At 42.1% G+C, this 12915-nt stretch overlaps 1 protein-coding gene across 2 annotated transcripts in view; it reads left to right on the forward strand.

The window, feature by feature from the left end:
* The window catches only part of ldb2a (LIM domain binding 2a), a 74988-nt gene that overhangs the window by 41221 nt on the left and 20852 nt on the right, over nt 1-12915 (forward strand). For both annotated transcript variants that reach the window (XM_053429598.1, XM_053429599.1), the window contains exon 3: nt 3950-4122. In XM_053429598.1, coding sequence (XP_053285573.1) covers nt 3950-4122 — 173 coding nt within the window. The remainder of the gene's footprint in view (nt 1-3949; nt 4123-12915) is intronic.

A 12915-nucleotide genomic window follows, 5' to 3' on the forward strand; every position in this document is an offset into this window, starting at 1 on the left:
AGTCATTTGTTGAAATGAATCGAGCTTCTCCACAATCCCTTAATGCCAAGTGAGTTCTCCCACGGGTCCAGCTGCACCTCAGGTTGGGACTCACAGCGTCAGGCTGACATTCAGCAGCGCATAGAACAACACACGTCAGCAAAAAAAAAAATTCACACAACAAAGAAGTTGTACCTGGCTCCGATTTAGCAGAATGAAATGTGACAACATCTGTCAAGGTGCTGCATTGGCAGCAGCACACTCACGGTCACTGCGTCAAAGAAATAAAAGAAAGCTGCTTCCAGTTAGACTCACCGAAGTTGCTCGGTCCCGTGTCGTGGTGTGATAAACCACGGTGCAGTGTTTTGGCATCTAACCGTCCTGCAAACTCACAGACCTCCTGAATGCATTTTATTGTGTCCGAAGCAGCAGCATGTCCCCAGCAACCCCTTTTCAAAGCAGGGCAGTTTCTTTTGTCCTTGTAACATATTATATAATCACTGTTTCTCACTGTTGACATGAGATACAAGGGACCTCGGTGTACTGTTACTGTAAACAGTGTTTTGTTATTGTGTCATGTGATCTTTGTGGAGACTCTGCGTGAGTTGTGTGGACGTAAAGTTAAGATATGACACTCAGAGCCCAAATAATCCTAAATATGTGTGTAAAGTTTTCTGGCTTCATGCATTATTACCTGAGAAAGTGACAGAACGTTTGAGGAAGTGATAGAAACCCTGCAGAAAAAAAGAGATGTGGGTAAAACACAAGCTCCTCGGTGGAGGGAATGATATTTAAAAAGAAGACTCAGAAAAAAAGGGACGTCAGTTACAGTCCAGACGGTTGCTGGTTCAGATCCCCTGTGCATTAGAGTGAATGAGTAGCACTTTCTCCTCCAGTAACTTCTGGCCCTGCCCTTGAGCAAGTCAACTCGCTCATGTGGAACTGCCCAGTGATATTTGGATGAAGCCAGCGGTTGTACTGCAGCTCACAGGCGTGTGTGTGTTTGTGTGTGTGTGTGTGTGTGTGTGTGTGTGTGTGTGTGTGTGTGTGTGTGTGTGTGTATGTGTGTGTTTGTGTGTTAAGCAGAAATCTTAAAGCCGTAGAACTAAATAAAACGCGGGTCTTTAAGGGAGGATGTCCTGCAGGATGAGATCTGGAGACGGGAGGAGTTGTTCTGCTCAGCCTCTCGACCAGAAGCACAAACTCTAATATTGAGCTCTGCCTTTAGAGGAAGAGGTTTAAGATGTTTTTGTCTCATAAACAAGCTGTTTGACGCAGCTGCTGCTCTGCTGCTGATGCTGATGCTTTACAATCCCTGATCTACATATGCAGTTGTGCAAAGTTTTTCACTATATTCTTCAATACGAGGCATTGACACCTCATTTCTCCATTTGGTCTGAAATAAAAGCGGTGACAACACTCAGACACATTGCGAAGTCGCAGCAAACTTCACAACAAAGTTTTGGTTGGTTTAGTTGTTCACGAAACACCAACCACAGCCTCTGACCAGCAAAGAGTCAATGCCACACTGGAACCAGTTGTTCTGGCTGTCGAAAACGCAGAGAACTGGTTCGAGCTCAGGAACCGGCTCTGAACCGGATCTGGAACTTTACCGTGATGGAAAGGTGGTAACACAAAGACCCCCGCCCCCAGTCTGAAACAAGCCGGGAATCTACATTGTGTGAGGTGACAGTGGTATCCCACTTAACCACTGTGCCGCCCTGTCACAATAAATCACTTTCTAGAATAAGGAGACTGCATCTTTGGATTTTTCTAAGTTTACACTCTTGTTAACAGAGTATTCTTTCATTTAAAACACCTCAAGTTGATTTTTTTTGTAGATATCATGAATTATTTATCTCTTAATAAAGAACTGAACTTCCTTCCATCTCTGGTGAGTTGAGAGCATTGCTTGTTTCCCGGTTCTTAGTTACGAGTTGCAGTGGGATTTTCACTGAGGTAAAGAAGCTGAAGCTCAAATATAAAGCCAATGGTGTTTAGCTGACGAAGGTAAGACACTCTCAAAACCCTTGATGAGCCAAATTAAATACTGTTAATGTTTTCATCTACAAAAAACACATTATTTCATACATCCAAGTATTCAGGAATGTGTAATATTGCATCACAGTGCATCCATAATGTGATGGGAAACTTATCCTCTCTCTCTGTGCATCATCCATCCTTCTTCTTGAAGCCAGCTAACACAGTAGAGATGGAAACCAGACGAAGCCTGAGGGCGATAAAACACCGAAGACAATCTCTCCCTCCCTGACTCCTCCTCCGGTTTTCATCATGCAGCCTCTTCATTGTCTCTTTAGGCTCCTGCAGAAAGTTTGCTCTGTAGAAGTTGTCCATCTTAATAATTCAGTTTAATACCTGAAAACTCAGTCGTGGAGTCGTATTATTCAGAAAAATGTGTGAGAATATGCTCCGATTTGAAAGTATGTGTTTGTATGAAGTGTCGGAGGAAGTGGATCGAGAGGCTGGAACTCTTCACTCTGTCGGTTGTTTTAAGAAAATCTTTAATCTTGGAAGGAAGTGAATTTACCTCCCTGCGCTGGTAACAACTGGATTTTACAGATCAGACTCAATCTCAGAATAAAGTTTTTTTTTTACTTCTTGAAGGGTGAACAGGTTTCCTGAGCTCAGTGTTCGGTCCTCAGGCGATCGATGGGTTTCAGGACAATCCAATACTCTCTGTGACTCTGTTGTGTGCCTGTTGCATTGAGGATCTGGGTTCATGGAATAACCCGGATCATCAATAACACACATTTAACAACTAGTTTGTCTGGATTACTACAGCTCGGCTTAAAATGATTGGTTTTAACAGCTGAAAATGTTTAACCAATATGTTCCCGCAATTTAAAAAAATACAGTTGGACATATTGGATCATGCACTGTACCCACAATGCTTTGCAAATTGCGGTAACTAACTGTACAGATATTTAAAGTTGATCTAAGAAGCTGAGGCTCCTTCATTGACAGTGTAACGTTCAACCGGCTGAGCACAGAAGTCGAGGTCAAATCAATAAACACTCGACTTCACGATCTTCCCTGAAATGATTGGAAGTGATCGAGAAGTCCGACAGGAAAATACAGAAAAATCTTTGCTCTCAAATATTTGAATCATTCTCGTCCGTTTGAACATCTGATAGTTTTTTGACAACAGCCAATTATGATGTTTATCTAGATTAATGAATCTGAAGCAGTTCTCCTTGTTGTGCAGTTTCTGTTCTTTCTCATTGTCGTTGTCTTACATCGAACTTACATATATGATATACGTGTAATTATTAGGTATTAAATGCAACAAATCGGCTTTTGTAGAAGTTTAATGCTGCAATTGAAAGAATGTGAATTATTATAGGTTGTTCTCGACTCAGTACCTAATATCAAAGCCTTTTTAGCACTGTCCAATGTTAGGGACTGAAATCTTCCACTGAATCTCCTCAGATTCATATTCATGTGTTTTTTCTCTTTGTTTAAACGGTTTTGAATTTTACAGTTTTGCCAATTTAATTAAAAGGAAAGTGTTTGTACAGCTCTCGTGTTAAAGTAGCATTTAACATTTGAGACATTCGACTTCACATGTTGATTAAAAAAGGTGATTTAAAAAATGTGTGTTTACTTAAAACTTGACTTTCCTCCAAAGAGAAATCGTGTGTAATTTCACTTTCTTGCCCAACAAGAGAATGATTTTGACTTTATTCTCCACATTTCAAATATATTCTTGAGATCCCATCTTTTCTCATTTTAAACACCACACAGATGTAAATCTTAGCTTTAGCATTAGCAGCCTGTAGCTATACCAGCAGCAGCAGCATCGGTCTTATACCAGGGGCAGTTTTTGAAGCTGTCCCCCTCTCTTCCTCTCCTATGTGTCGGCCGCTAAGCCCAGTGTCTCCTCTCCACATCAGTTCCCATGTGCTCTCCTGTATTAAGCAGCTGTGCCCTCTCCTTTGTCTCCCTGCAGCGATCGGCCGGACGCTGATCCCACGATACTTCAGCACGGTGTTCGAGGGAGGGGTCAGCGAGCTCCACTACATCCTCAAACACTCCAAGGAGTCCTTCCACAACTCCTGCATCACCCTGGACTGTGATCAGTGCACCATGGTCACCCAGCACGGGAAGCCAATGTTTACAAAGGTAACACCTGACCCCTCCGCGCTTCTCCCACCATGAATAATTGATCACAAGCTATGATAATGGGCCAGACGAGGTGTTTAAACTGGTGAAAGATCAAATCCATTCACAGCTGTTGATTCTCCCTGTTTCTGTCGTGGCTGGTGGCTCCACAGTCAGATATTAGAAGGTCTATGTGTTATCTCATACGTCTGTCCACTCTCTCTGAAGAAGTGGATCCTTTTGGGAATGACTGCATTGCTATTTAGTGAAATTTAAAGATTTACTCAACTCTAAATCAACTTTAGGTACATGTGCATGTTATTTAATTCCTGTCCCTTTCTCTTGTGTTAATTTTCAACCCTTTTCTTAGAGGAAATTTAGTTATTTTGTTCTCTAGACTCTAGAAAACAATCATTTTCGTATTTTTATTTAATTCTCAGTTTGAATGCATTACATGAATTTATGTTCAAGCTGAAATCTCGTAATCAGGTGCTTTACAAGGCCGTAAAGAATTTAACGCTTAGCTCCTTAACTGCAAAACCCAGAGGCCTATCTCCTGTTGAAGGTGTCGACCGGCTCTTAAAGTCGACACCTGGTTCTGAAGGACAGGGACATGAGTAAGATCTTGGGGATAGCAACGGGTTTGGTTTTGCCGTACAAGTGATGCACAGGCAGGAGCAGGAGAAAGCAGAGGAAACACAAATTGCTCAGGTGAGATAATCCCGAACCTGACACCGAGGTCTCCTGAACGCGCCAAAGCTGAGCTCATCTGCTTTTGACTTTGGGGAGCGAATCCCCCAGCGAGCGGGAGTGAATATCTGCTCCACTACAGACTGATCCAGATGGCTAGCTGACTCTTAGTGTTCTTCTGCTGACTCTCTAAATGAATCTGAGGCCAGATACCTTGTCAGCGGTGAGCAGCCGAGCTAAAGGGATTTTCCATGTCCCCTGTACCATGAACCCTGAGCTACAGCACCGGACCGGATTGTTCTGACATTAAACAGCCAAACGCTGCCTTGTTTTCAGGACTTGACAGTAGGCTCTCACTTGTGTGTCTGTGTGTGTGTGTGTGTGTGGTGTGCAGAGTCTGAAATTAACTTTGTGGCTGACCTGCCCGGGGCTGCGAGACTAAAAAGGAATCAAAAAAACATAATTGAGAAAAAAAGAAAAAAATTTAGCGAGTCATTTTGTCTGTTATTAAGATCTGAAATCTGATTCTGTGAAAAGAAATGATCAAAATGTGCCACTGGGTTGAGATCGCAAATGACCCTAATTCATGAATTTCCTGGTTTCCGTGTCACTTCGGGGCCGAGCTTTGTCTTTTTCCTTTTCTTGCTTAGACGTGAAAATTCCTTGTGAAATAGAAAAACAGCACCAGCGACAGATTTACTGCAGATTTTGTTTTGTCTCGAGTCCTTTGTAAAAAAAAAAAAAGAATCTGAGTCAGAAATGAGTTGACACAGATGTTTTCAGTGTTAAGTGGTTCACAGGAAAACAATAGAGAAGGGTTTCTGTTTTTTTAAAGGTACTTTTATGTCAGTGTGATAGCCTAAGGTTTGAATAAAATCTAATAAACTCGATGTTGATATAGTCACAGTTAAAGTTTTAATAAATGATGTCGTCTCGTCATCATCTCGTCTTAGTCATCGGGAGAAAAAAAGTTATATTCTGCTCTGACGTCGAGATGAGTCATCAGAAGTTTCACAGGAGGAGAAAATATGATTAAAACAAAACCCATTGCAAGGATTCTCAGATACACAGTAAATCTAGTTATATGTCAATATAAACATATTTGGTCGTTGAAGTATTAACATGTATAAGAGGTAATATTATTAATCGTGATATGTACTAGTTTAAAGTTGATTTCTATAAATAAAAACATTTACATTACTATATAAACAAGTAAATGTGCCACTCTACCTGTTCTGAACTCTGACCTCCGCATATTAAACAAACAGCTGTTATTCATCACATTTCAATATGAGTTCCTGAAGAGCCCCTTGCGCTCGTTCACACGTGAGACGTCTTGTAGTAGCAGGACCTTTATTTAGAGGAGGCTCGGTGTCAGTTCACGTGAGGCAGGTGTGTTTACATGCTGCTGCATATTTACACGCATGAGCGCCGACACGTGGGGATCCTGAGGTCACGTCACTGTCGCTGCGGATTCTCGGAGGTGGTTTTGAATCCATGCAGGGGGGGGGGGCTGGAGGTTGGTTGGGGGAGGAGCACGTGTGTTTTTGTGTGTCGGTAAATTGGTAAAGGTGGAGCAAGGAAGGGGTGAGGTAGGGTGGTGGGGGGGGGGCTCTTTGTGTTATCATGTTAGTAAATGAAAAACGTGAAACATCCACAATAACGCACACAGGACATTTTCTTTTAATGCGGTTGCGTTTTGTAAACAAGGCTCCACCTTTAAAAAGAAAAGAACATTATATAAATAACGAGTGTCAGATATTAACCGAACAGCAGCAGCAACACAAACAGTCGAGGGCCCGGTCAACAACACACACACACACACACACACACACACAAAAAAGAAGCTAAATTTGATGCTGCCAGCGCTGCTCTCTTTTCATCTTCACCTAAATTGGATGAGAAGAATTAATTCATTAGAAAAAGAAAGACGGGAAAAAAAAAGAAAAAGAAAAGGAGAAGAATTCCAATAACTGAGCGTGTTCTCCCCGAGCTCGGAGCAGCCGGGAGCCTGCAGCTCTGGAGGCCCGAATCTCAATCAGCTCCGCCTCGCCTCGCTCTCCTCCACCCGCACCCCCCAACCCCCTCTCTCATTCCCCTGCCCGACTCGCTCATTCTCCCCTCGCTCTCTACTCCACCGCTCTCTCTCATCCTCCCCTCTTCTTCTTCTTCTCTGCACCCCCCCCCCCCCGCTCCCTGCACCCACCCACCCACGCACACACTCGCATCCTTCATCCCTAGAGAAATCATCCCCAGCTCCCAACTCGCTCTCTTGCTCTCCCCCCTCACTCCTGCTCTCTCTCTCTTTCTCTGCCTGTCTCTTTCTTTGCTTGTCTCGCACCCCCCCCCCCCCTCTCTCTCTCTCTCTCTCTCTCTCTCTTTCTCTCTCTCTCTCTCTCGCTCTCTCTCTCTCTCTCTCTCTCCTACCCTCTCTCTCTCTTTTACAAAAACTCTAATTCACATTTGCTTTACAGGCACGAGCACATTTAACAAATTATTCTACTTGATTACAACTTGGGTCTTGTGTTTGTTTTTTTTTGCTAAAGCAGTTTTAACCATTGTTGTGCGTCAGAAATAACGACACTGAAGTCACCGAGTTAGTCCGTCTGATCTGAGACGCTGAGAAAAGACGGATGAGAAAACTGTGATGATTTATTTGACATCAAATTTATAAATAACAGGATTAAAGGTTAAAACAATACAGATGATGAAAATAGAGCAAATGGCCTATATGCTTTGTCTAGGTCACAGCTATAATACATGTTTATATAAACAACCTGCAGCATATTATCATGTATAATCATAATAAGGATGTTAAACCTACACATCCATGTTTCCAGCTGTTAAAACATTACATGACAATATCCCCTAACAATCGTCATTTCCACTGTTCCCACCATCTTTTTGCTCTGACACGATTTCCCTGTGTAATGAAGGGTAATAATAGAATTTGCAGGTGTTCTCAGTTTTTAGTTTATTTCATCCATTGATGAATGTGACCTGAACGGATCAGGACATGCAGATGAATCTGTCCTGAAGTCACCTCAGGGTGCTGCAGATCTACCTGAGCTGCACTGTGGGTCTGATCCCACTGAACCTCATCAAACTGGTAATACTGGGTTTCCTGATCCCAGTGATAAACCTGGTGCCTTCAATGTTTATCATGACTGAGAGAATGATCTTCACCTCAGGTCTGATACCATTCAATTTCTGTCAGTGCAATCCAATGGAGCATCAATCCATTTCCCTGTACATATATTCACACTGAGCATTTTCTATTTACACTGTATATATTACTTTGTGTTCCATTTGTATTTTTCTATATTTTTATTCTCTTACACATATAAGTATTGCATATTACTGCACATATCCCTGTTAGACTAATAATGGATTTTCTTATTTTATCTAATCTTAGAAAACAATGGACCAAATTGCAAAAATAGGATAAATCATAGTTCTATGTGAATTTTGTCATGTGGGACATCATCATTTTGTGGAGCATCTTGTTAGTTTTATACTTTATACTTATACTTTTTACTAATTTACACTGTCATAAGAATCGGTAGTTAGAAAAGATCGTGCAAGAAATTGTTTTTCCTGAAGAAAGAACCTCGCGGACTTGGAGGAAGTTGCCTCTGTTGTGGAAGAGGAGCTTTTTGGTCGTGGTTAACAAATTGATGTTACAATGACACAGTTGGAGAAAGTGAAAGAATATGAAATAAGTTGAAATATAATTGAACAGTGACAAAACCATTTATAGAATCTCCACACCGTTTCTTGTCTTCTGGCTCCAGCTCCACCTCATCGCTCGGGTGCTGCACGCTAACGAGTGGGTGGGGTTTATGGCGGGGGTGCTAAGAGTGGGAGGCGTTCTCCAGGTGTTTGGGAGACAACGTGTGAGCGTTGGCAGGTCGGCGAGGTGTTGACAAGGTGACACGGGGCGCCAATTTGACCGAGAGCCCGGCGCCTCCCGGCACTTCTGCTCGCTACCCAGCATGCCCTGCTTTCCCCTGACCGGTGTGTGTTGGCTCACAGGCCACGGCCCTCGTTACTGGTGCCCAGTCGGGGGCTGCCGCATGCTGGGAGGCGAGCGGGGAGCAAAAAGGCGAGGCAAGTTTGTGACACAGTGATCACAGCACAAGAGGATTTAATTCCCCGGGTGGATTTCTTTTCTTTTCCTTGAGACATTCACCAGTGGATGTGTTATCAGCGGTTCGGAGGGTTCTGGGATCTGCTCGGATTCCAGTTCCTCAAATCTCAGACACATTGGAAATGCAATTCTTATATTTCTATGATTATAGATATTAAATTATATCGATGTTAGCATTGCATTGAATTGCCTCTATTACTGAACACGTCAATCCTACTGCAAGGTGTGAAAGAATCCTATCTGTCTTAAGTGGTTTTATTACCAGTGGGACTTCTTGTGTTTATTTTGTGTTGTCTATGCCCTATTTGTCTTCACATAAGTGTTTGTATGGCGACAGATGTATCATGAGATGTGTGATTGCTCTATTTACTCATGCATTGATAACATGAGTCAGATTATTGACTGGATATCTACTCGTCTCAGGTGCTCCTCTAATTTAACCCCACTTGTTTGATTTGTGTGATTGCTTATGGCCGCCCGCGGTTATTGCTGCAGTGTCTGTTTAACGTGTAACCGGGGACTCTGAGGTCCCGGCTCGGTGCTGACAGCGTGTGGAGGCACCAGGCTCACAGGTGTGAGTCTCTTTATTTCCTGGCTCCGAAATACTTGAGGTAAATTATTAAATGAGTTTCTCGGCTGCGAGTTAATTGACAGTTTGACTGATGAGTGAGTTTCGGAGCATGAGACGTATATTAATGCTTGAGACAATAAAAAGAAATCTGTTAACGATTCATATAAACCGTATCAATAAGGACAGTAAGATACTAAGATACGTCTGTGGTCTTTAGTTTATTTTACTTTTTGTTTGACATATACACAATATTGATGTATATCTGCTGTAATAAGCCGATGTTTCAAGCCTGAGGTTCAATGTTTCAGTCGTCAACTGGACACATTTGCTGTAAACACCATATTTATTGCACCCTTCACTTATTTATGTTTGCAATAACCGTAAATAACAATTAATGCTGTGATCTAAATATGTCAGGCTCCTCTCTCTGTCCCTGCAGAGGGCGAGTTGAGTTACTGTGTCTATAAGACATGTCAGCACCTCCTCGCTATATAATTGAAGATATTTAGTCAACTTTGAACCTGTTTAAATGCACCGGAGGGCGGTCGTGAATGCTCATGATAATCGATCTAATGACCTTCGGCTCCCCGGCTGTTAATAGATTGTCATGTTAGAGTACAGTATTGAATAGTGTCTCAGCAGCGGGGCGATGTTATTCTTTCTTGCTCTTTTGAGCCGGAGATCCCCTGAACTCAGCCCCGACGGGTGGAAGATTTATGACCCCGCTCCCGAATCGATGAGGGACTCTCCGTGAGGGGCCGCACCGTTTAATGGACCACTTTTTAATTTGAGGGGTTAGTCCTCCTTTTAGTTTCCCCGGGGGAACACTATTTAGCTAAAGCAAAATATGGCCACAGCTATTCCAGTATTCCATTCGAACCAGTTGGAGGAATAAATGGCTTGGTGTGATGGAACGGACACTGGAAGCTGCCTCAGTCGCATCGGTGGTTAATATATCTCTGCAGCAGTTTGCCACAAAGACAAACTCCTGCACATTTGTTGCAATTAAAGAGATTCTTATTGCTGGTCGGATTCGGGCTGCGGGACAATTAATTCACCAGTTTCAGAGAGGCGGAGAGAACTAAGAGCTATAGCTGAGGCTAAGAGACACAGTCGGTACTATATGGAAAAACAGAATCAATAGAGCAGCGTGGTTTCACTGAAGTGCTCCAGCACCTGGAGAACATCAGGAAACGCTGGTTCACTGGTAAACACAAGTTATTTCACTGCTGCTGCTGGGTGAAACCGCAGAACCACTAAAAACACACATGTTGGAATTATGTGAAGGGTAATTTATTTCTTCATACATGCCAAAGTGTTTTGTCCTTTAATAGGTTTAAGTGGCTCAAGGGGGAAGAACCTCTAATGACCATGATTTCATTCCAAGGAGGAAAAGAAAAAGTAGAACATGGGCTGAAAACCAGGGGGTCCATGAAGATTATTTAACTCAACATATAGGGAATATATATAAAATGTTCCTGTAGGAATATGTAGCTTCATCATGTGGCTTAAATTGACTTTCTTTGGATTATAATCTACCTCTTTGCTTCTACAGTCTTTCAATAAACTCTGAATAATGTCGTTATTATCTTTTTTTTCTTACATAATCCAGTGGGTTTGAGATGGTTTATTTATCTTAAGAAGTGGAGTTTAAACACATAAAGGAGAATTTAATCCTTCTGTCCTGCTCATAAATCCAGAAATCTCCGTCAGTCTCCGTCTGTCCTTCAATTTTTCTCAACAACTGCTCATCTGCTAGTGTGACTGTGCATGTGTGTTTGGGATTAATAAATGTATCTTATCTTATCTCATCCAGTGAACGTCAAACTGGGCAGGGGTGTTACTGGGGACTTGAGAAAGTCTAGTTTCCACTGGGAAGTACTTTGTCGGACCCTAACCTCAAACCATTAATCCCATTTATCACCTGCGGCAGCGAGTTGAAGCTTTCACTCCTTTGAACGCATTTCAATGAAACTTGGTGGGATGAGTTACTAGTTTATCTAAAAAACTTAAAATCACCAAATGTTGAAATACAGATTCTGCACTGCACATCGTTGTGATTCAGATGTCGAGGTGTTACGAGTCTTTCCGTCACTTTCAGTCTGAACTCTGAGGTCAGCTGTCGGACAAACTGCTGCTGGAATTAGAGTAAATAAAAAAAAGATTTTCATTGTCCATTAAACACCAGGGATTATTTCTAAATATTGCTTTAGTCTAATCCACACTTATCAAGCTGAGACAAGCCGAACGTCCGAGCAGGCAACAGATCCCAGATGTGTTGGGATGTAAAACCACTGGATCAGCTCGGAGCTCAGTCACAGTGGAGAGAGGTGTGGACTTTTGTCTACTGGCAGAAAAAGTCAAATTACAATGTACATGTATTGACCTGAAGAATTATTTGATATATGGGAAGGAAAATATATTAAGAAGTTAAAAATAATATAAACATTGCAATATTTTATACTAAATAAGTGAAATGGGCAAATATTTCTGGGGAAGCTGTAGTGAAGCCGTGATGCATATAAGATATAGTTAGAATATAAGTATTAATTATATATAGAGAGGTGTTCTGTAGCTTATAGCCTCCAATGATGGGCGGCCAAAATTAGAGAGACACCTTCCACAATAATAAAACACAATTCAGCTTCACCACAAACTACAACATGGTTTTACATTTCAATCAACACTTCTATTAAAAGGCTGCAGAATAACAGAACATGATAAGATAAGATATTAAGTCCTTTATTAGACCCACAGTTTTACAGCAGTTAAAAAATAATGGTGAAATACACACTCACTAGAGGTATAAATAAGTACAAAATACTATGTACACACAAGGTACTACAAAGAATATAAATATCTACAATGTAAAGAAAATGTAACTTTCTCCTCTTTATAACTTTAAGCTCCCTAAGTTAAAACCAAATATAGACGTCCATGTAAAATAATGAAAGATGAACCAGTGTCTCTCAGAAGTTGCCGCTGTCTGTTTTAAGCCAATTTAACAATACCAGAAATAACTGGTGCCACCTTATTTCATGTGTTTTTTTTTTTTTTTACCGAGGAACCAAACTCTCCCTCCACACGTCCTCATTGTGAGCTCAGTTGAAAAACTCCGGAGACGCTCGGCTGCACAAAGACTGAGAACATTTTACATTTCCAGTCGAGGCAGCAGCTCCAGCCTCTATTTATTCTGCCTCTTTTTTTTTTTTTTTACTCAACGTGTTGGAGTTAACGGTGGAGCACGTGACCAGCAGGGGTGGGGGTGGGAGTGGGAAGGAGTCGGGGGGTGGAGTGGAGTGGGTGGGTTGTGGTTGTGGTTGGAGGGGGGTTGTGTGTGTGTGTGTGGGGGGGGGGGGGTTGCAGTATGGCCGCTAGCCTCTTTCTTGTTGATCCTCAGGAG

Source organism: Pleuronectes platessa, chromosome 8, assembly GCF_947347685.1.
Source record: "Pleuronectes platessa chromosome 8, fPlePla1.1, whole genome shotgun sequence".
Taxonomy (NCBI): Eukaryota; Metazoa; Chordata; class Actinopteri; order Pleuronectiformes; family Pleuronectidae; genus Pleuronectes; species Pleuronectes platessa.